At 51.7% G+C, this 23707-nt stretch overlaps 1 protein-coding gene across 7 annotated transcripts in view; it reads left to right on the top strand.

The window, feature by feature from the left end:
• Window positions 1-23707, top strand: part of LOC118674016 (malonyl-CoA decarboxylase, mitochondrial) — a 55215-nt gene that overhangs the window by 8614 nt on the left and 22894 nt on the right. For 4 of the 7 annotated variants that reach the window (XM_036345147.1, XM_036345149.1, XM_036345152.1 and 1 more), the window contains exons 3-5: window positions 13-169; window positions 3393-3542; window positions 6227-6275. In XM_036345147.1, coding sequence (XP_036201040.1) covers window positions 13-169; window positions 3393-3542; window positions 6227-6275 — 356 coding nt within the window. Of the gene's footprint in view, window positions 1-12; window positions 170-3392; window positions 3543-5555; window positions 6807-23707 lie in introns of those variants that run through there. The other 3 variants (XM_036345151.1, XM_036345153.1, XM_036345154.1) reach the window with 2 other exon arrangements.

Here is a 23707-nt window from a genome sequence, read left to right as displayed (position 1 = left end):
CAATCTTATCAGGTCTGAGGCTGTGCACCCTGTAAAGAATTGGATGGATATAAAACAACGTGTCGGACCATACAGAAGATGTTACTTCTTTTCTCACTGTTCCACCCCCGAGGAGCCCCTGGTGGTCTTGCATGTGGCGCTGACCAGTGACATCTCCAGCAACATTCAGGTACCTGTGGGTGTAAATTCAGGGCAAGGCAGGCATCCTACCGAGCCCTTAAGGTTTTTAAACTTGGTTTTATGCCCTTTTTCAGAAGCTTTAGGCGTTTGTGGACTTTTGAATTGCTGGATAAAACCTCTAATTTAGTAGCTACAGAATGTAGATGGGTAGTATGTAGACAGTTTTGAAATGAGGAGAGCATTCATCTGGGTCTACTGACTTGGAGTTGAGACAGGGTTGAAGCCTATTACAGAACATCTTTGTGGGGCAGAAAAGAGTTGTGAGGGCAAAAGAGAAGGAAGGGGGTATGGTTCATCTTTACAGCATTTGTTAAGTGCCTGTGGGTAGTTTTAAACAACATGTGATTGAAAAAGAGACTCAGTGCTGTGTGCCTGATACAGACCCAGAGCTCTGCCAGGTCTGTTCATCAAATGGAGGTGATGGGGGCCATGTTTGACAGGCCCTGCCTGCGGCAAGCTTGGCTGCTCCTTAAGGAGTGGGCGAGAATGTCTGAGACATTCCTGCAGACGCATGGGGGCAGAACCACCAGTGCGGGGACTGGGAATCGAGCAGATCTCGATGAAGTAAAGACAGGTGAGGGAAGGTAGGGACACCTGGATCACAGCGGGTTTGCTTAGGCCAGGAGCTGTGGTGGGCAAAGGCTTTGGCATGGAAATGGCCTGTTCAGAAGCTGGAGAGATGATACCAGGTCACAGGATGGACCCTCTGGGTGGCATTTCTAGTATCAGAAGGTAGAGAAATTGAGCAGGCAAATGAGCAGGTGTTCTTTATCACCAGGGAGAAGTTCCTTAGGATTTTGTGTTTGAAAGAGTTGGCATACTCTCACACCAGAATTATTACTCGCTCTCTGAGGACAGTTTGGTGATATCCATTAAAATATAAAATGTGCAATGGGGGGATAAGGACACATATGTAATACCTTAATCAATGAAAAAAAATTTTTTTTTAATTTTAAAAACAATAAAACTCCCCAGAAAAAAAAAAAAAGAATAAAACTCTAGTCTTTCCTTGGGTGAGGGGCAGTTGCCTCACATCAGGAAATTGGGGAAGAGATCTGGGGATTCTTTTCAAATAAACTTTCAACCAGTCTTCCTTAAAAAAAAATGTCACTCTCAGGAATTTATCCTGGGGAGATACTTGGATCTAAGAGTGCAGGTGGTTTCGGCATTGTACAGTGTTGAAAGGCTGGAAATGATGACCGGTCCACCTGGAGAGGGTGAGTTAGAGACATGATGGCATATCCATCTGGTACATCCTCATGCATGGGACATTCCTGCAGGCGCATGGGGGCAGAAGAGTGTATTTAGGTACTGATTTCGTTTTCTGTTGTTGACATGGAAAGCCAACATTGACAAACTAGTGCATGGAAAAACCAGGTTACAGAATAGCGTGTGCAGTATGATCTTATTTATAATATTGATTGAGCATTTGCTCAGTGTCTGTCAGCCCTTGAAGCACGTTCCATGCATTACTGCTCACAGCACTCTGTGAGTTCATCTAATATTATCAATGATTGTCCTTATTTTAGACCTAAGAAAACTGAGGCTTAGGAGACGTTAGTCATTTGCCTGTGATGATAGAATAATTAAGGGTGGGATTGGGATTCTAGCCAAAGCCCTTAGAGCAGCCACCGTGTGTGTGTGTAATTGAGCATCTGGGCCTGTGAGAGAATTACGTGAATACACAGTTTTGTGTATACCTACCTATAGCCAAGGAGACAGACCTGGAAAGTTCTGTTCATCAAATGGCTAACAGCAGGACTTGGGGTTAGGTTTTGGAGTAATTTGTGATTCCTTTTTGTGTATTTATTTTTTGCCTCTTGCACATTATGTGTATCTCATTTGTATAACCAAAGAAAGATTCGCTTTTATTTTGAAAACTTTAAAAAAGGAGTTGCTGGAAATTTTTGAATAAGGAACCACAAGGTAACCTACAGAATTCTTGAAAAGCAAAGTAAATAAATCACCAAGATGAAGATTAATAATGATGGAAAGTGAGGTCTGTCCTTTGTAGCACGGGTGTAGGAGAGAGGCCTGGCCTCAGCCCCAGGAGGTGTCACTGCCTATTTCACTGTCTACCCCACTTTCCTACGGCCGCAGTTCTTACCTTTTCAGGAGTCACAGAAAAGACTCTGAGCATCTGAAGGGGATGAAAGCTAAGGACATTTCCCCAGGGACATAGTGCAAAAACCTGCACATTCCATCCACAATTTCAGAAAGTTTGTGGACTCCCAGGCCTCATCATGGGCACTAGGTCAGCCACCCCCAACTTTAGGAATCAAATGTAGCTGACGGAAGTTAGAGTAGTGTAACTGTGCTCAGAAGCAAGCTGGTGCCTTCATCAAAGCAAACTGAAAGGTAACCACCCGCTATTCCACTATTGTCAAGTGACCTGCAGAGTATTAGGGTTCAAAAAACAATGCAGTCAAAACTCAAAGCTAATAAAATCAGACTTGGCAAGTCATATCTCATATTGCTTCAAGGAAAAACAAGAATGTGGCACAAAATAAAAAAGTGCATAGCCCTAGCAGGTTCAGTTCAGTGGGTAGAGCGTCGACCTTTGGACTGAAAGGTCCTGGGTTCTATTTCAGTCAAGGGCACATACCCGGGTTGCTGGCTCGGTCCCTAGTAGGGAGTGTGCAGGAGGCGGCCAGTCAATGATTCTCTCATCATTGATTTTTCTATCTCCTCTCTGAAATCAATAAAATATATATATTTTTAAAAAGGTACATGGAAAAGGTAAATTTCCTGAAAGACAAAGTATATAGGACTCGCTGGTCTCTGGAGAGACGGAAAACACTATAGTTCCGAGAAAGGAGTGCACATAACTAAAGCGAGGAGCAAGCAGGCCGTGCAGAAAGGGGCAGGTGGCCTAGACAGAGGGTCGGTGTTCTCTCTGGGTGTTGAAGGGGAGCAGATTAATCACATTTCAGTTTGCACAGCGGCCTGAAAAGGACAAAAAGGACATAAATTGCTATTCAGCAAGGTTTGCACGAAACTTTCAAAGAGCAAAATGACGTGACATTGAGCACACAACCCAGGGAAGTTGTGCCGTTGCCACCTTCAGGGAGATACCAGACCAGATTTCAGGCAGTGTTTAGTCTTCAGAGGGGGACACCCTGAGAGAATGTCTCATGGCCGGAAGTGAACGGGTGAGGTGCAGGATGTGAGAGCATCCAAGCCCGCTCACCACCATCATTCATGTTTTGCAGTCAATCGTGAAGGAGTGTCCTCCGGCAGAAACAGAGGAGAAGAACAAAATCGCCGCTGCCATATTTTATTCCATCAGTCTGACCCAGCAAGGCCTGCAGGGGGTGGAGCTGGGGACCTTCCTCATAAAGCGCGTGGTGAAGGAGCTGCAGGTGAGTGAGGTGCCCCTGCTGCAGTTCCGTCAGTTACCAGGTCCTAGGATTGGTGATGGGCAAGGGATGCGATATGAGCTGGGGGTAAGGAAGAGGGTTTAGCAGAATGCCAGGGCACTTCCCAGGAGCCCTGAGACCACTCAGGAGGAGAAAATGGTGTCAAGAAACGAGCTTCTCCCTTGGCCACAAATGCAGATCTGTTCTGAGGACATCAGCTTCTCAGGGACTTGGATTCTGATTTGCACGTGTTGTCGCAGCATAATCAATAGGAATGCCGCCTTCCATTCTCAACTGTCCCAGTTTGGATGATACATTGTATGGTCATTCTAGCCACACCTGACTGTACCCACCCGCCCTCACCCACTCTCCAGGCTTCTGACCCCTGAGGTTTCATCAGCTTGGGCTTTCTCATCGTTAGAGGGAGTGTCAAGGTTAGACCAGACAGCTTACAAAAGACTGGCTTTTAAAAATACTTTAACCATCCTACAACAGCACTGTTCAGGTTCACTAGGCTTTTTAAAACTGTCTCATAAGGGGCTAGGGGTAAACTATAATGAGTAGAATCTAATTATTAGGTAAAATAATTGGACTGTTAATAATTGGCTCTGAGAGTGATGTTCTCTGCTTTGGGTAGTTTCAACACAGCTGCAACCCAAGTTCATCCTTAGAGATGGAGTGGAATTAAAATGTGTATGTGCTTCGTATTAAATTCATAATCAATTTTAAATCTGAGGACTCAGATGCATATCAGCTTCATTAGAATCACTCTGTCTTTTCCCCAGAGGTGGTAAGAAGCCACGTCTAATTAATATCAACTTCTTATTTCTTTCTTCTTTGCTGAAGGTGTAAATGAATGGGGCAGGAAGTGTGTGACTTTGTAAGACAGGCGATCAAAGGGGGCAGAATCCGGGGTCCTGGGGACTCACCCATAGGCTCTGTTTCTCAGTCAGAGTTAGCCCCTCAGCCCAGGAGCCATCCTGACGGTTGGCTGCTCAGCCACCACTCGGCTCTGCGCCGGAGAGTCATCAGAGAGGATCTCAAGGAAGCATATCCCCTTCTGCACAGGAGTGCTCGTCAGGGCTATACCAGCAAACACTAAGAGCCACTTAAATGCCCGGTGACAGCGTGGTTAGGAAAGTAATGCGATAGTCTCATCTTTGGATATTCTGTTGTTTAAATTGTTTTTGAGTTGTAATGATAATGAGAAAATGGTCATGATATAGGGTCATAAAGCAGAATATAAAGTAACAGTCTCACCCATATAAAAATTGCCTAGAGAAAGACCAGGAGTTATACTTTATCAAACTATTGAGAGTGGTTATCTCAGAGTAGAGGAGTGTTATGGTTTTCTTTGCTTCTGTCAGAAATCTTTAAAAAAATTTCTGTAGTGAGCATATAACATTTATAAACCAAAAATACTGGATTTTTAAAAATGATCATTGAGATCTCTGTAATTTGAATAATAATGATTGACCTGTATTGGCTGATGTGGAAAAAGACCCATTGCCTCCCCTTCTATCCCATCCTGCATCCACTGTGGTATAGCTGGGAAATCAGTTATTTATTCAACGAACAGTCATTGGGTACTGTGTGCCAAGCACCAAACCAGATTGTGTGGCTGCACAGATGTCTTTGGGTGGAGAATGTATGCCAGAGAGACACACTCTACAGTCAGAAGACTGCACACCAGGTCCCACTTCACAGCATGGCTCTGATTTCCCGCGGTTCCCCGACTTGCCACCCTCTCAATGGTGCAGATGGAGACACCACCTAAAGGCTTGCCTGGGGGCTCAGGATGCCTCCAGGGCCTGGCCCATGTCAGATGCATAATGTTCTTTGAAAGAAGAAAGTCAGTGCATATCAAACGTCACTTTGTAAGCCACACAGCATACCCAGGCTAATGGTACATAAATGATAAATGGACAGGTACTTCTGGGTCAGTGACACCCCTGCTGAATTCTCTTTGTGTGTGTGTTCTCTCCACCACCTTTCCCCACCCTACGTGCCTTACAGAAAGAGTTTCCTCACCTTGGGACATTTTCAAGTCTGTCTCCTATACCTGGCTTCACCAAATGGCTCCTGGGGCTTCTGAACTCACAAGCAAAGGATCATGGGAGGAGTGAGTTATTTACAGATTCTGAGTATAAAGAAATTTCTGCGGTCACAGGGTGTCCCCTTAATGAGACCCTCAAGGCCCTTCTCAGCAGTAACGAGTGGGTGAAGTCCGAGAAGCTGGCCAAGGCGCTCCAGGCCCCCTTGATGAGGCTCTGTGCCTGGTACCTGTATGGAGAGAAACACCGGGGCTATGCCCTGAACCCCGTGGCAAACTTCCACCTGCAGAACGGGGCTGTGATGTGGCGCATCAACTGGATGGCAGACCTCAGCTTCAAGGGCATCACTGGCTCGTGTGGCATGATGGTCAACTACCGGTACTTCCTGGAGGAGACGGCCACCAACAGCACCTCCTACCTCGGCTCAAAGAACATCAAGGCTTCTGAGCAGGTCCTCAACCTGGTGGCCCAGTTCCAGAAGAACAGCAAACTTTAAACCTTGTCTGAAGCAGATGTAACGTCCAGGCTCGGAAAAGGATAATTTTCTGGGGGGGTCGGGTGGTGGTGGTAATGATGTATCAAAAGGGAACTCTTTTAGTAAAGCAAAGTGACACTGTGTTCTCTTGCCCACAGCAGGGTTACACTGGCAGGCCGGGCCCTAACTTCCATGATGCAAGGAAAGGTACGGGCCCTGACTGAGACGGTGGCGGGTACAGGTGGACACAGACTGGGCGGGGATGCAGTGCTTTCTCCAAAAGATTCTCTTGTTGCCTTTGGCCTGGCTCCCTGCCCAGGGCCGGTGCTGTGGCACCTGTGGCTTCAGAAAGCTTTGGAGCCTCTGCCGGCTGTCATCCCAGGTGGATCGGTCAGCCTCCCAAGGATGCAGGCACATGGCCCCGGTGAGAGCAGATTTTTCTTCAAGCTTAGAACATAATTCAGCCATGGTGACTTGAGCCATTGCTCTCCACTCTTTGCAAAGGGATAGAGGGCTATGCTGCAACTTACTAGTTATATTTTGGAGATTGCAAATGTATGGAAAGGTTCATGACTTTGCACAGAGTTTACTAAGTTAAATCACTGAACACCAAAGGTGGTGTTGCTTAGGGCTTAAAATCAGTTATGGACTTTACAATTTTTAGTGATTCAAGTTCATAATGAACTTAATAGTAAAGAACATGTTTGTTCTGCAAAGCATTAAACACATTTAAGATCATGTGGTGGTTGTCTTTGAGATCTGAGACCTTACAAGCTAGAATCAGCTCTGAAATGTCAGCTGCGCCTTTGGTCCCCAGCCAGCCCGTTGGCATGTTTGGGGGCTGCATGAAGAGGCCCTAGTGTGTGGCCTTCATCCGAGATGTAGAGAGAAATGATACCATGATTACAGGATGGAGGGCAGGTGTGTGTCTCTGCATGTCTGTTCGCAGTGTTTGCTGTCCTCCGGCAGAGAGGTCACCTTGCCTTCCTTGCTTTTCATCTTCCACAGCTGTCCCCTGTTTTTCCCTGTCATGTTCTGCATGTGATAGTCAGCATAGCAGTGGTCTCTGCGAGAACTTTTGCTTTTTCTGAATCCTGGTCAAAACTGTCTCATGCTTCTTTGCATTGCTTTGAGCTAATCTTGAAAGCCCTTGGGCTCTAGTGTTACTTGCAGAATCCTGGTCAGCAGTCCTGGCATCCGTTGGGCCCCCTTTTAAAGACGGAATTCCTCCTGGTGGTGATGGGGTCTGCCAGTGCCCCATGCCCTTCGAGTGTCTGTAACCACTACACCAGAGTTTCCACCCCTAGTAGTTACCCCCAGGCTCCAAGATCAACAGCTGCTCTGCAGCAGGCATGCCATAGAGAAGGTGAGTGGATATGGATGGTGCTATTGTCTATATGTTTGTGTCCCCCCCCAAAAAAAAAAAAAATTTACATGTGGAAATTCTGACCCCCGGAGGTGATGGTGTTAATGGGTAGGACCTTTGGGAGGTGATTAGGTCATAAGGATGGACTCCTCATGAATGGGATTAGTGCCCTTATAAAAGAGACCCCAACAGCTCCCTCGCCCGTTCCGCCATCCAGGAGAGGCCCTCACCCGACCATGCTGCAGCCTTCAGAGCTGTAAGCAAGAAATTTCTGCTACTTATAAGCCACGCAGTGGTATTTCATAGCAGCTTGAACGGACTGAGGGGGATGGGTCCTCCTTCCCCGTGCCTCAGTCCAAATCACTGAAGGAAAGAGCTTACGGTGCACTGAGCCAGAATTCCCCACCTCATGAATGTCGCAGGAAACCCCTCATTGCTTGCTTCTCACACTTACCCTGGCTCCCACTTCCTCTGAGGGATGATTAGACTGCCCAGTTGTACATACGTTGTCTTTTGCACAATGATCACAGCAGAGCAGGAGACAGTATCAGTGGCCAGGTTTGGTTACTCAGCTGATATTAGCATTGGAAATTCACATCCTCCAGGAGAGCCCTCCCGCTTGCCCAGGTGACATCATCACAAGGAGACCCAGTAGCTCTGGGTGTAGGCGCTGTCTCCAAGGCCTGGTTTCCATCCCATTGCTCTTAGTGGACCCTAGCAATCCCTCTGACCACAATCCTCTGAAAAATGCCCCACAGTGTGACAGGCTCATAGTAGGTGCTCAATAAATTGTCAGTGTGGTTTCCATAGCTCCCCAGGTTCAAGGCTGAAGCCATATTCCACTACCATCCCATAGAACCTGTTCCTCCTCGATGTCTCCCCCACCACCACTGGGATCCTCATCTCTCACTGCCTTGGTGTCTGTAATTCAGACAGACCCCAGTTGTGGGCTCTGCCAGAATTCGGAATAATTCTGGTTCAAGCGGCGATAATGGACTCGGGGCCAACCTGCTCTGACTTGTTCATGGGTCCCCTTTTGTTCTGGAAGACAATGCATGGCATAATGGTTGAGTCTACCAGCTTTGGCTCCAGCCAGTGCCCAGGTCAAATCCCAGCCCCACCACTCCCCGTCTGGGTAGCCTGGGGCAAGCCACCTGCTCTTGTTTGCCTCAGTTTCCTGTCTATAAATGTGTGTAACCACAGCACCTACCTCAGGGTCTACTGAGAGGGTCAAGGAAAACGACATATATAAAGCATTGTAATAAGGACAGTAACTGTGCACTTGAAAGCTTTATATAAGTGCAGTTACTGTCCTTATTACAAATGTTCAGATATCTGGACTTTTTAAAAAATATATATATTTTATTGATTTTTACAGAGAGGAAGGGAGAGGGATAGAGAGTTAGAAACATCGATGAGAGAGAAACATCGATCAGCTGCCTCCTGCACACTCCCTCCTGGGGATGTGCCCGCAACCAAGGTACATGCCCTTGACCGGAATCGAACCTGGGACCCTTCAGTTCTCAGGCTGACGCTCCATCCACTGAGCCAGACCGGTTAGGGCTGGACTTTTTTTTTAACATATATATATATATTTTAATTGACTTCAGAGAGAGGAAGGGCCAGGGGGGGAGAGAGACATCAATGATGAGAGAGAATCGTTGATTGGCTGCCTCCTGCTCACCGCCTCCTGGGAATCAAGCCTGCAATCTGGGCGTGAGCCCTGACTGGGAATCAAACCCTGACCTTGTTCATAGGTCGACACTCAACCACTGAGCCACACAAGCCAGACCTCTGGACTTTGACTGTTGCACTTGCTTTATGTAGGTTCTGGGATCTGTCATCCCCGTATTTGTCAGTGTTTGGCTGTTTTCTGGCTTCTGTTCACAGTTTCTACAAGGTGACTAAGTGGAGTAATTTGTTCCCAGGAATTTCTACTTTGTTCACTGCATGAGGCATTCTCAGCACCCCTGTAACTAAGCAGCACCCCAATTCCAGTTGGGGACCCAACTAAGCAGCATGGCCCAAGCTCTCCCAGCTGCTACCTTGTCCAGCAGCCCCCAACCAGCTCTGCCTGGTGGGCTGGAGTCACTCTGATCCCTGCCTCCCCCTTTCCTCCATCTCTCCCCTCCTCTCCCAAGAGCTGGATCCAGATGTATAGCAACTAAGGGTGGTGTTGCTCTGCCCTCCCTTGGTCCTCTGAGGACATAACACTCCTGTGAAAAGGGGCCACTTCTTGTTCAGTATGTGGCTTAAAAGGAGTTGGTATCTCTTTAACATTTTGTATCAGCTTATTCTGGGCTTTGTTTGAAATTAGGCATAAGGTGCACTTAAGACTTAAATGGAGCAAACATCTCTTTCTGATTTCTAATTGGATTCTAAGACACTCATTGGAATATCAAATCCATTTTTATCTGTTCTTAGAAACAAAAGCAGCCCAGTGGTTTCTCCTCACTGCAGAAAGTTCTGCATTATTTTCAATTTAGCAAAGTCTGTAGAGGTGAACCCCAGGTCTCTTGCACCTTTGGCTTTTTCTCTTTTTTTCTGAATTACATTTGCATTTACCAAATAGTTAATACTTAGTCATCCAGCAAAGGAGAGCGAAACAGTATCTGCTCTGGGCCAGATATTCTCCACACTGAAGCCTGAGGGAGTGTTTCTCACTGGCAGATGGGGAAACTGAGGCTTAGAGAGGACCGAGCAGCTGGGGAGGGCGGACTAGCGCCAGAGCGTGCGTTTCCACCACACTGACCTGCCTCCCAACCAGGCAGCCCAGGCAAAGCCGCAGGGGAGGAGCCCTGCTCTTACAGAACTGCTGTGTGACCGAGGCCTATCAGGGAAGTTCCCTTCAAACACACACAAAGGGAAATTAGAAAGCCACACTTCTCTGCAGTCCCACTTACACCTCTCAAACTAGACAGTGTCCCCTTCCCCCCAGGTGAAGTGGGCCGCCCGCCTGGCTGTGAACACAGGTCTGCACCCACGTCAGCTCCCTATGCAGAATGCTGATGTCACTGGCTCCCTCCTGAGACTGAGGGGACTTGAGGAGATAGGCAGGTGGAGTGTAGCATGGTGCCTGCACGCGGCAGCTGGCTCCTTGGGTGGTGACGGTGCCCTGGCTGGAGAGGGAGGAGCCTGCAAACCCCCTGCTCCTTGGGTCACTGTGACATGGGGTCAGAGACTCATTCTGATGCTAAAAATGGTTCTGACCTGAACAACTGGATCCAAATCAGCTGTCATTGTGTGCGCTGTCCCCCCCATTTGCCACTAGATGGCAGTGTTGTCTCTTCCTTTCCTGAACTTGGAGCTTAACCTAAGTTAACAGGTATAAACCGACCCTGGTATTAAATCTGTACCCAGATCCTACACATCAGGCTGTTCTCTCACAAGGGCATGGATCTGGGGCTGCCCGCCCGAGCCTGCTGCTCTCCTGCCTCTAGGATAACTTCCCCACAGACACAAAAGGTCCTCGAGAGACTTTTAAAAGAACAAAAATTGGAAAAGGATGAAACGAGATGATCCCTTTGTCCAGGAGCCACCAGAGTAGCACCCATCTCACAAGGGAAGCACTTTGAAGGATCCTGTCTCTGGACACAGAGTGAACTTCTCTCTTGGGCTCGAAGGCTGATGCTACAGCTATGTTCCCAAGAGCCCAGCAACAAGTGCGAGGAGCCGAGGAAAGCCACCTGCAGGCAGAACTCAGAACCCGGCTCCTGGCCAGAGGAACTGCCCTCGGTGGCCGGAGGCGGTGGCTTCCCAGTGGGACCTGGCACCGTGATGGGGGGCGACTGGCCAGGCTCTGTGGGCCTTCCGGAGCTCCACGAGTACTTTATTAAGCTTTCACTTAAAAATCATATTTGTAACTTTTAACTGAAGTGAAAATCTGTTCATCAATGTGATCTATCAAATATTGGTGCCACCAGCCTGCCAGCTTGTGGTACAAGCTAATCTCAACTTCATCAAACCCGCAGAATACCCCGGCCTCTCCCAAAATCTGTTGAATTGAGCACCCTGAGAGAACTCTCTAAACCTATACTAATTTGCAGCTTTTTATCAGCGTGGCTCAGAGCTCTCTGTACTGTGCAGCCACACAGATCAGCTTTTCAGAACAAGCACCAGACGTCCCAGACCCCTCCTTTCCAATGTTTGCTATTTCCAAATAGCCTTGTTGCTAAAAATTAAGATTTCTACCCAAGATCTCAGGATCATGCAGCCACCACCCTCCAGTGAAGCAGCTGAGAGCTGAACTTCTGAAGAGTGTGATGTATTAAAAACAACAGTGACAATAGTCCTGGCCTTAGACCCAGGCAAACACACACACAGGAGAAATTGATTAACAGACACCTGACACCATTGTCCCTCCAAACTAACCTCCACCCATGCACCGACATCGGCCGAGCCCAGAGAAACACGCTTCACATCTCTTGCTTTATGTCCTTGAGTCAAAGGCCAGTGTGCCCAAATGCGGGGGAGGCCGTAGGTGGTGCTATACCCTCCCCACCCCCGCTTCCTGCAGGCAGTGACATTGCTTCAGAGCAGAGGGAGGATTTGAGTGGCAGGAGAGACGAGGTGAGAGGAAGACACATCCATTCAGTTGTCAGGTCCTTTCCCTGAGAGGAAAGCCAACGATTCCTGCAGGACCAAGCCTGGCTTCCCACAAGATGGTGTGAATTATGAATTATGAAAGTTTATGAATTATGTCTTCCTGTGCTTTATTACTCATCCAAACTCACCAGCCCACCTCAGAACCCCAGGCATGACTCTGTTTGGCCACCTTTGTTATATCGATGGCCTTCAGACTTGGCGAAATCATAGCTCCTAAAGTTGTTTTCAATTTTGTGATTACAAAGGACTGTTGGCTATGACACAGGCTTGGGTGCATTTTATTTAAACCCAGATATGGTTGTAATCCTGGCATCATTACTTGTGAGCTGGGTGGCCATTACTGAATTTACAATAAGTAAGTGTATTCATTTTACTTTATAAAACATATAAACAAAAAACAGATATGAACCAGTAAAATAATTTTTTTACTTTAGAATATGTGATACTGGTACTCCAAGTGAAATTTTGTTGATTAAAAGCTTTTGCAGCTGCTGGGGGGAACGTTTGGGGATGCTGAACGAGATAATTTGCAGCCCTGCTGAATGGCAGGGGCCACTCTGGCATCTGGGACCCCTCCTCCCGTCTATTCTCACGGCTGCCATAGGGCAGCTACTGGCTCCGCCTCCTTTGGGAAGGCTCTGTGATCTAGCTTCTCCTTGCGGCTCGGCCCAGAAAGCTCCAGTAAGTAGAGAAAGGCAGCTGCCGGCCGCAGGTGGGGGGGGGGGGCCGCCTGAGATGCCTGGGGCACACGGCCTGGGCCCTGGGTGCAGTCCCACACACACAGCTTGCAGAGGTTCAGACCTGGGCCCCAGCCCAGGCCGCAAGCAGGTGATGGCACTGGCTGGCCCTAGTAACACCTGTCCCCGCCCAGAGTTCTGAAACCTCTTACCTTGGCAAGATGTACCCATTTTCAAGGTGCCCCCACTGAGGCTGAGTGACTGAGTGCACTATGGGAGGGAGCTGGGCCTGGGCAGGCCACTAGCGCCCCTCTGAGCCTTCCCTCTACTAAGCACCCAGCCAGACTAGGCAGGACTTTGTGATGTGACAAACAGGCCAGGCTGGCCCCTTGTCCCCCAACTTTCCTGTTGCCACACGCAGGTGGGGCCCCCGGAGGAGGGCAAGTCCCCCGTGCCTGCACCTCTCCATCTAGTGCCGGTCACCTGTCAGCCCCACAGCACCCCGCCTTTATTGTCAGGTAAGGAGGGGGCCAGAGGCCTAGAGAGGTAGGGCCTTCTTTAGGGGAGCCGTGGGGTCCGGTATAGGGGCCAGAGAGGAGGAGGGTCGCCAGAGGGTGGCTCTGCCCTGGAGTGAGGACGGGTAATCGTGCTGTAGAGTCAGGGAGCCTGGGTGAGAACCCTAGCACCGTGTTTGTCATCTGGCAACCCCTGAGCCTCAGTATCCCCAATAGTAAAGGGGCCAAGTCTGGTTCCTCCCTCGAAGGGCTGCCTGAAGGGTGAAGGGCGCTGCTCCGTGGGACGCCCCAGCACACACCCCATGTGCAGAAGGTGGTTAAAACACGCCACCGGCCATTGTCATCAGGCCACACAGATGGCGCACTCACTCCCATTGCAGCTAGGAGCGGGTGGCTTCCAGAGCACCGGCCCCAGTGCCACCCCTTCTTGAGGAGCAGTCCTCACCAGTGCCCACCCACCGTCACCGGGCCTGGGAGACAGGGCAGTGCTCACCTGGGCTCTGTCAGGCTGACTCCGCTAGGCCTTAGGCTTTCTGACTGGAGTCTAGGCTGGGGCGGAGCCTGACATGTGGTGAATGAGCCCCTTCTCACATACCTCCCCCTCCCCCGCCCCCCGACACACGCACACTGAACCTCTGTGCTTCAGTGGGGCCTCGACTCCTGCAGAACTGCAGACCTGGCAGATGCCCAAGGCCCCCACCCCACCTCCCCCACCCCCGCCGCAGCCTCACACCAGCCTTTGCTCGCACTGTTTCCCAGCCTGGCTTTCTCTGTCCAGCTGACCCCACCAGGGATCTCCCTGCACTCACAGTGCGCTCCCTGCCCTTTGAGCGAAGGCAGAGCGATGGATGGTGTGAGCCCTGGTTTCTCTGCGCCCACACACCAGGGACTGCCCATGGGCAGCACCTGGAACTCAGTCCCACCCCCAGACCCAAATCAGTTCCACCAGCCCCACCCCCAGAACAACTGCTAGCATGGCGGTACCCACATCTGGGTTAGCCTGGCCTTATTGGGTCACTCCAGCCCACTCCTGACCTCCCAACCCTGGCCTCTGCTCCCCCTGAACCCTTGACCTCTGCCACCCCTCCCACACCCCGGGTCCTTGGCTTGGTCAGGAGCCCCTCTTATTCCTTCTCAGCTGCTCTGCCAAGATTGAGCTCGTCGGGTTCTGAGCCCAGCCCTGCCACTGGCTGGGGGGTGACCTCCGGAAGGAAGCTGGCGCCCTGTGAAGTATTGCACGTGACATGCTAAGCTCTGTGGGCGGGGTGAATGCTCTGTATTTAAACGCCCCCCCCCCCATCTCCTTTCTAGGGAGCAGCACACCCCTTGCACACTCAGATTCACCTGGAGCGGGGGGCAGGGGCCCTCGCCATGATTGGTAGAGCGTCACTCCCCTACGCTCTGTTTTCCTGCTTCCAATGGCCTCCAAGGTTGACAGCAAAGCTCCTGGGCTGCCAGGCCGCAGCCACGCAGACAAGGTCAGGCAGGCCCGCTGCGCCACTTGCTGCCCTGCGTCCCTGTCCTTGGGCAACCTCAGAGCTGGGCTCTGGGAGGGGAGAGGCACCAGGGCCTCGCTGCAGGGAACCTCATTCTCTGCCTGTGGAGGCACCACGCCTCCCCAACTCCCAGAAAGGGCAGCGAGGTACGCAGCTGGGCAGGAACCACACTTAAGCCCAAACCTGAAACTTGGAAGGAAAGCTAATCCTAAACAAAATCACCTTTCAGCCAGGTTTTAATCCCCTGCAATCCTTCCTGGAGGAGTGGCCTGGGCTGCCACAACAAATGGCCAGAAACTGGGGACGGAGGGGCTGACACCCAGACATTTATTCTCTCTGTTCCAGAGGTCAGAGTCCTAGACCAAGGCGCGGGCAGGCCTGGATCCCTCCGGAGGCTCTATGGGAGGGTCCTCCCAGCCTCCTCCAGCGCCTGGGGGCTCCAGGCCCTCTTGGCTTGTGACTGCATCACTCCGGGCTCTGCCTCCCTCAAGTAGCCTTCCCTGTGTCTCAGATCTCCCTGCCTCTGATAAGGACCCTTAGCTTGATTATGTCTGCAAAGACCCCTTTTCCCAATAAGGTCACATTCACAGGTTCCTGGGTTAGGACCTCAACATATCTTTTGGGGTCCACCATTTAGCCCACTACTCCCCGTCTCCTCTCTCCAAAATATGATGGTGTCTGAACTCAGAGATGTACAGGGTGTGCATTGTAACAGGTGGCTAAGCTTCCACACTTGACCAATAATCCCTATCACATACTCCCACCACTTCCCCAAGCCATTGATATTAGAAAGGGGGAGAGAGGGGTAGAGCTGACTTCTGGGACAGCTGAGATGGAATGTCCCGTGGAGAGCAGCTGCTGGCTCTGCCAACACTGCCCCTCTCGGAGGCAGTCTCCCTCCCCCCAGCTTCCTCTTCCTTCTGCAGAAAATGGCCCGACTCTGCTAGCTGGGGCCACAGGCTTCTCATCTATTTTTCATTTGCCTTTTGCTCGCCGCAGTCCCCTCCCCTGATCCCTGAGCTCCCCAGGCATAGCACCATGTTCTAGCTCTGAGCTGAGCACTAGCCCTGCTGGCTGGATGAATGAAATGAGACCTGCCCAATCAATGGTCAGAAAGAGGCCCAGCTCCGCCCTCCTGGCTCCTACTCTAGTGTCTGAACCTCTGCTGGAGGGGAAGCCCGGGCTTGAAGGCATCCCCCCACCCCCAACACACACAGTGTCACCAGGGACAGAAAGGGCAGTCCCAGAGGCAGGAGCCCAGGAGGCTGGCCCTCGTGGTGCCTTGCTTAAGGAATGCTCACAGCTCAATTTATGCAGTGGTGTTTGTTAAGCACCTATTATGTGCTAGACCCTATACTAGGCTTGAGTTGGATTAGGGCCGTGGTCAGCAAACTGCGGCTCTCGAGCCACATGCGGCTCTTTGGCCCCTTGAGTGTGGCTTTTCCACAAAATACCACGTGCTGGCGCGCGTACAGTGCGATTGAAACTTCGTGGCCCATGCGCAGAAGTCGGTTTTCAGCCTGGGCGAGTCTATTTTGAAGAAGTACTGTTGATATTTGGCTCTGTTGACTAATGAGTTTGCTGACCACTGGACTAGGGAACAGAACAGAAAACAGCCTGCCCTCTGGGAACTTGCATCCATCCCAGTGTGGGGGGGATTCAGGCAAAATGAACAAGTAAGCATGCAGTATGTAATGTGATGGTATGGGCCATGTCGAAACACAGCTGGCTAAGGAGGGTAGGAATACTGCTTTATATGGGGTACTCTGGCCACAGAATTCACTTGAGCCAAAACCTGAATGAACTGAGGAACGAGTCACGTGGCAGTCAAGGAAGAGCTGTCCAGGCCAGCGGTTCTCAACCTGTGGGTCGCGACCCCTTTGGGGGACAAACGACCCTTTCACAGGGGTCACCTAAGACCATCGGAAAACACATATATAATTACATATTGATTACAGTAGCAAAATTACAGTTATGAAGTAGCAACGAAAAATGTTATGGCTGGGGGTCACCACAACGTGAGGAACTGTATTAAAGGGTCACGGCATTAGGAAGGTTGAGAACCACTGGTCTAGGCCCAGGGAACAGTGTGCACGGCCCTGTAGTGGGAGTGTTTGGGGGCAGCAAGGGGCCCAGGAGGGCCAGGATGGGAGGGGCAGACCAGACTGGTTTATACTCTGGGTGAGAAGTCACTGCAGGAGCAGGGATGCCACCTGGCTTCCTGTGATCGTGCCAGGTGCTGTTGGAGCATGGGCTGTGGTTAGGAGGCTTGGCAGCCGTCTGTGTGTGGTGCAGAGCGGTCACATTCCAAGTGCATCTGCAGGTCGAGTTGGTGGGGCCTGCTGATGGGTTGGGGTGTGAATGAAGAAGAGTCAAGGTTGACACTGAGCAGCTAGAACAGGGGTGGGCAAACTTTTTGACTCGAGGGCCACAATGGGTTCTTAAACTGGACCGGAGGGCCGGAACAAAAGCATGGATGGAGTGTTTGTGTGAACTAATATAAATTCAAAGAAAACATCATTACATAAAAGGGTACGATCTTTTTTTTTTTTAGTTTTATTCATTTCAAACGGGCAGGATCCGGCCTGCGGGCCATAGTTTGCCCACGGCTGAGCTAGAAGGAAGGAAAAGCAATTCTGGGGCCCAGCTTAGGAGGCATCCGCAGGTCCTGCTCCAAGTCTTCCCTCTCCTCCTGGCTGCACTTTCCCTCGCCAGTTGCTGCCTGCCCTGAGCCAGCAGGTCAGGCCAGGGACTCAAGCAGCCACCCAGGGCTCAGCCCAACCCATGCCTGCCAGAGCTTGGAGGATCATGCAGAGGGTCACCGTGTCCCTGAGCACCTGGATGCCTCCCCACTGCCCTCAGAGCCACAGCCAGGCCCCTGAGGCCCCTTAGCCACCACCCCATCAGCACACAGCCTGGGGCCACTCTCCAGCTCCTTCCCCCCCAGAGCAGGAGGCAGCCTCAGGCCTGCCCGGACACCTGCGGGGACACTGGAAGCCTGCAGGGGTGGGCAGGCACGCGGAGCCCTCTTTCCAGAGATGCGGTCATAGTGCTAGAGACACGGAAGCTCCCAGTTAGAGGCCTGGGCAGGATCCAGACCTGGGGCCTCTGCCAGCTGCAGTTTTCCAAATCAGGGTGTGTGCAGGGAGAGGTAGAATGGAAAAGACCCCGAACCCCAAGCCAGTGGACTTGGTTTCCAGGCCTGGCTCTGTCTCCCGGGATCCTCTATGAATAATAATAATAATAATAATAATAATAATAATAATAATGGCAGCTAGCATTTCTGCAGAGCTTACCATGCACCAGGCGTAGTTCTCAATGTGATACATCATTCCCAACCCTGTGTAGTGGTTCCTCCCCATTTTCCCCATGAGCAAATCGAGGCCCAGATCAGTTAAGTCACTTGCCTCAGGTCACACAGCTAGGAAGTGCCTCCAAGGCAAGTTTCTCCACACACTGCCTAGTGAAGCCCTGCATGGCTGGTCCTCTGCCCGCCTTTTCAACGTCCCCCAGTCCTCAACCCCAGAGTTTGGAACCCTTGGCCCTGCTGCCGTTTCACACACACCAGCCCTTCCAGCCCAGGACCTGTGCCCATGCCTCCCTCTCTGTCTGGAGTGCTCTTCCCGTGTGGCTGGCTTCTCACGTTTCTTCCGGTCTCCGTGGAAATGTCACTTCTTCAGGGAGGCCTTCCCTGACCACCCCAGACCCAAGTCCACACCTCTTCCTGCTTCTCCCACACCCCGTGCTTTCAGCAAAGCCCTTGTGGGGCTAGGAATGCAGCAGGGGGTGGGAGAGCAGGCCCCTCCTTATGGCCTGTGGGGAAGCAGACCCCCACCCCCCAGGTCTGCTTTCACGGTGATCAGGGAGCACCTTTCATGTCATTATTGTGAAGAATGGCTGCAACTGTTCCGTTTAAGAATGTGCCCGGACCTATTTAATGAACGTCTTAATGATGACACTTGGGTTGTGTTCGTGTTCAGCTCTTCTAAAGAGTGTTGTAATGAATAACTTCACACAGACATCATTTCACATGGTGCGAGTCTGTCTCTAAGACAAACACCTCACAGGGCATTGCCAGGTCCAAGGCCTTGTGCATTGTTATGACAGGTGAGGCCACGCCTACCTGCCGCGCCCGGTGCAGTCACTCTTTCTCAGGGTCTTTCTGCTCTCGAGAGCCCACCGTGCCCTCTGGGTTTCTGGTTCTGGCCTCAGAATCATTTCTTCCAATGACATCTTATGCAGAAGGTCGATAAGTTAAAAAAAGATGGAGGTGGGCGTCTGCTCTGTTGTCCCCCACCCCCAGGATACCACTATTGGGCTACCCAACAAAGGAACAAGGAGAGTCATTGAGACGTACTGGGGATAGCACTGCAGGAAGCCAGTCCTGCCCAGGCTGAAGGGACAAGGAAAGCTGGGAGAGAGCAGAGCAAGGGGAGGAGTCACAGTGCTGGAGCATGGGGAGGAGTCACAGTGCTGGAGCATGGGGAGGAGTCACAGTGCTGGAGCAGGGGGAGGAGTCACAGTGCTGAGCAGGGGGAGGAGTCACAGTGCTGGAGCAGGGGGAGGAGTCACAGTGCTGAGCAGGGGGAGGAATCACAGTGCTGAGCAGGGGAAGGAGTCACAGCGATAGAGCAGGGGGAGGAGTCACAGCGATAGAGCAGGGGGAGGAGTCACAGTGATAGAGCAGGGGGAGGAGTCACAGTGCTGGAGCAGGGGGAGGAGTCACAGCGATAGAGCAGGGGGAGGAGTCACAGTGCTGGAGCAGGGGGAGGAGTCACAGTGCTGGAGCAGGGGGAGGAGTCACAGCGATAGAGCATGGGGAGGAGTCACAGCGCTGGAGCAGGGGGAGGAGTCACAGTGCTGAGCAGGGGGAGGAGTCACAGCGATAGAGCAGGGGGAGGAGACACAGCGATAGAGCAGGGGGAGGAGTCACAGTGCTGGAGCAGGGGGAGGAGTCACAGCGCTGGAGCAGGGGAAGGAGTCACAGCGATAGAGCAGGGGGAGGAGTCACAGTGTTGGAGCAGGGGGAGGAGTCACAGTGCTGGAGCAGGGGGAGGAGCCACAGTGCTGGAGCAGGGGGAGGAGCCACAGCATTAGGGCAGGCCCTACAGACCCTCCTGACAGGCCTGGCCATGGGGCTGCCCCGCCAGCAGAGTGCCCCAGCAGGCTCGTGCCCACTTGTGAAGGCCAACTGTAAAAGTTTCGGGAATTTGTGAGCCAGTTGTTAAACTCATCAACTTATAACTAATAAGTTATATTCAGAACAAAGATAATGCTCAAAACTCATCACTCCATCGTGATTTTGCTACATTTCACTGCTAACTGTGGTCATGAAGTTACCCACGTCTACGCATCTGTGTGGTGGAAATACTTCCGTATGTGTAGTTACACCACAGAACTGGACAAACACTGCAAATTAGGGCTTCCACAGCACTCCCCTAGCCTGCCTGGCAGATGCTTGCCAGCGACCCCTTCACGGACCACGCTGTCCTCCTGCCCTCTGCCCTCCTGCCACCGTCTCCCATTGATCAAACCCAACCACAGGCCGCTGGCCCGGGCACCAGCCTCCCTGGGCTCAGCGTGGGGCAGAGAAGGTAGGAACGGACCTGGGAGAAGCCAGTGGAAAGTAATCAGTATGCCAGGCCTTGACTCTCAGGGAGGTGAGAGACACCTGTGACCGCCTCTCCCGTGTGTGGGGCTGGCATCTGTGCCGGGTCTGACCCAGGTGGGCAGCCAGGATCTAGCTGGTCCGCCGAGGAGGCTGGGCTGGTGCTCTGATTACATATCAGCCACATCAGCCCTGAGTACCAGAACTCCTTTGTATTTTTAGAACAATGATAACGTACTTCTACTCAAAGAAAGTGATGTTCCATTTTGACTGATTCATCACCATCCTGTTCTCATACTGTGAGTCAGTGGTTCTCACCTTTGAACTGCATCAGAACCCCTGGAGGGTTTGTGGGAACACAGATTGCTGGGCCCCACCCCCTAACTTTCTGATTTAGTGGGTGTGATATTGTCATATAATAAGAAATATAGCCCTAGCCAGTTTGGCTCAGTGGATAGAGCGTCAGTCTGCGGACTGAAGGATCCTGGGTTTGATTCCAGTCAAGGGCACATACCTGGGTTGCAGGCTCCATCCCTGGCCCTGGTCCAAGTGCGTGCGAGAGGCAACCAATCAGTGTGTCTCTCTCTCATCATTTCTCTTTCTGTCTCTCCCCCTCCTTTCCACTCTCTCTAAAAATCAATGGAAAAATATCCTCGGGTGAGGATTAACCAAAAAAATGTTAGAAATATATATTTTGGTCACCATCCCCAGCTCCTGGCCGGAGTTCCTAAAATCGTTGTCATTTCCTAAATGATCAAGGTGCTCAGAACATCGTTTATTCTAACAGTTGATCTCAGACCCCCGTTCCTGACCCAGAGCTCCTAACCCCCTTAGAACAGTGGTTCTCAACCTTCCTAATGCCGCGACCCTTTAATACAGTTCCTCATGTTCTGGTGACCCCAAACCATAAAATTATTTTCGTTGCTACTTCATAACTGTAATGTTGCTACTGTCATGAATCATAGTGTAAATATCTGATATGCAGGATATATTTTCATTGTTACAAATTGAACATAATTAAAGCATAGTGATTCATCACAAAAACAGTATGTAATTGTACATGTGTTTTCCGATGGTCTTAGGCGACCCCTGTGAAAGGGTCGTTCAACCCCCAAAGGGGTCGCGACCCACAGGTTGAGAACCGCTGACCTAGAACTTCCTGGATGATGGTGTCTTTTGTTCTAATGAGGTGACTCTGCGTGGGCTCCTGGCCAGCTTCGGGGTGGGGGCTGGCCACCTGAAAGACCATGTTTAGAAAACTGGAACTTTCAGCCCCGTTCCCCATCCTCCAGGGAGGAGAGAGGCCTGGAGGCTGAGTGGCAATCCTCGTGCCTGCGTGCGTGCGTGGTGAAGCCCCATAAAGCCCCCGAGGCGCGGGGCTCAGAGAGCTCCCAGGCTGGCGAGCACATGGAGGGACGGGTGGGGTGCCACCGGCTCCCTGGGGACAGAGTCCTGTGCGCAGGACACACCTCCGCATGTCTTCACCGGGCTGTCCATTTGTATCCGTGAAGCCTCCCCTGTGATGAATCCACGATAGTGAGCAACTGCTTCCCGGGGCTCTGGGAGCTGCTTAGCAAATTAGTGGCCCTGGGGAAAGGGTCGTGGAACCTTCAATTTGATGCCAAGTTGGACATAAGCGTGGGTAACCCGGGGACCCATTCCTTGCCACTGGCATTTGAAGTGGAGGCAGTCTTATGGGGCTGAGCCCTTAACCTGCGAGGTCTGTGCCAACTCCAGTTAGTGTCAGAATCGAATTGTAGGACACCGGCTAGTGTCTGAGACCTGGTGGGCGTGGGAAAACACCTGCACATCTGGTGGCAAAGTACGGCGAGTGTGGAAGTAAATTGGTATCTGAGACCCGGTGGGCAAAGTACAGCGAGTGTGGAAGTACATTAGTGTCTGAGACCCGGTGGGCAAAGTACAGCGAGTGTGGAAGTACATTAGTGTCTGAGACCTGGTGGGCAAAGTACGGCGAGTGTGGAAGTACATTAGTGTCTGAGACCCTGGGGGCAAAGTACGGCGAGTGTGGAAGTACATTAGTGTCTGAGACCCGGTGGGCAAAGTACGGCGAGTGTGGAAGTACATTAGTGTCTGAGACCCGGTGGGCAAAGTACGGCGAGTGTGGAAGTACATTAGTGTCTGAGACCCGGTGGGCAAAGTACGGCGAGTGTGGAAGTACATTAGTGTCTGAGACCCGGTGGGCAAAGTACGCGAGTGTGGAAGTACATTAGTGTCTGAGACCCTGGGGGCAAAGTACGGCGAGTGTGGAAGTAAATTGGTGTCTGAGACCCTGTGGGCAAAGTACGCGAGTGTGGAAGTACATTAGTGTCTGAGACCCTGGGGGCAAAGTACAGCGAGTGTGGAAGTAAATGACAGAAACGCTGAGTTTTTTCTAGTCATGAGTCGGGTGGGGTTTGAGAACTGGCATTTGTAAGTCGCAGGTGGCGCTGATGCCGCTGGTCTGGAGACCCCACTTTGGGAAGCCACTGGCCCCAACTCGTATAACGTGCCTGTGTGTCCTCACACCCACAAGCCTGGAGGTGGCCAGGTGGCCAGGTGGCTGTGGGCCAGGTGGCTGTGGGCCGGACTTCGCAGGGGTTGAAAGGCCAGGGGTGGCCAAGGAGCAGCGAGACCAGGAAACAGGAGGCCTGGACAAGGGGGAGGCGGATGTCTGTGAGAGGGACCAGGGCAGTGCCCACCTCAGGTCCTCTTCATTTTAAGAATAAGTTGCTGACAGCAGGAAGAGAGGTTAAGGCTGCACCAGCCTGAGGACGGGAACAGGAAGTGGGAAGAGGGAGAGAGAGGGAAACGCTCCCTCAGGGGCAGCGGGGTTCGGGCCCAGGGCCCACCTCTCTGAGCAGGATCTGGAACAGCAGAGCGCATCTGTGTGGGGCCTTTGATAGCAAGTTCAAGAACAGGCGGTACTCATCCGCAGGGACACAGATCAGGCCAAGAGCTGGGCATTTCCATGCCTGGACATGGTCACACAAGCATGCGCATCTGCTAAACTCACCAGGCTGCCCATGTAAGATGCATGTGCTCGACCACACGGGGTCACACCTCACATGTGTCCGGGCTCGGCTTTGCCGATTCATTTACTGCACATCTACCAAGGCCTCCTGTGTGCAGGGCCTCCTGCTCGGCTGCGCGGACACGGCTGGGAGGAGAAGCCCGTGCCTGCCCTGCCTGGGAGGCCTCCACCACAGCGCCGGCCTGCCATGCTCAGAAGAGCCCCAGCGAAGATGGCTCAGAGCAGGCGGGGGAGGTGGGCCCCAGGACACAGGTCAGGGCCTGGGGGACGGCAGCAGGTCGCCAAGCTGCTCCAGCGAGATCTTAGAAACAAGGAGGTTGTCCCGGGAAGGCGATAGAGGG

Source organism: Myotis myotis, unplaced genomic scaffold (assembly GCF_014108235.1).
Source record: "Myotis myotis isolate mMyoMyo1 unplaced genomic scaffold, mMyoMyo1.p scaffold_m19_p_19, whole genome shotgun sequence".
NCBI lineage: Eukaryota > Metazoa > Chordata > Mammalia > Chiroptera > Vespertilionidae > Myotis > Myotis myotis.
This window is presented reverse-complemented; position numbering and strand designations above follow the sequence as displayed.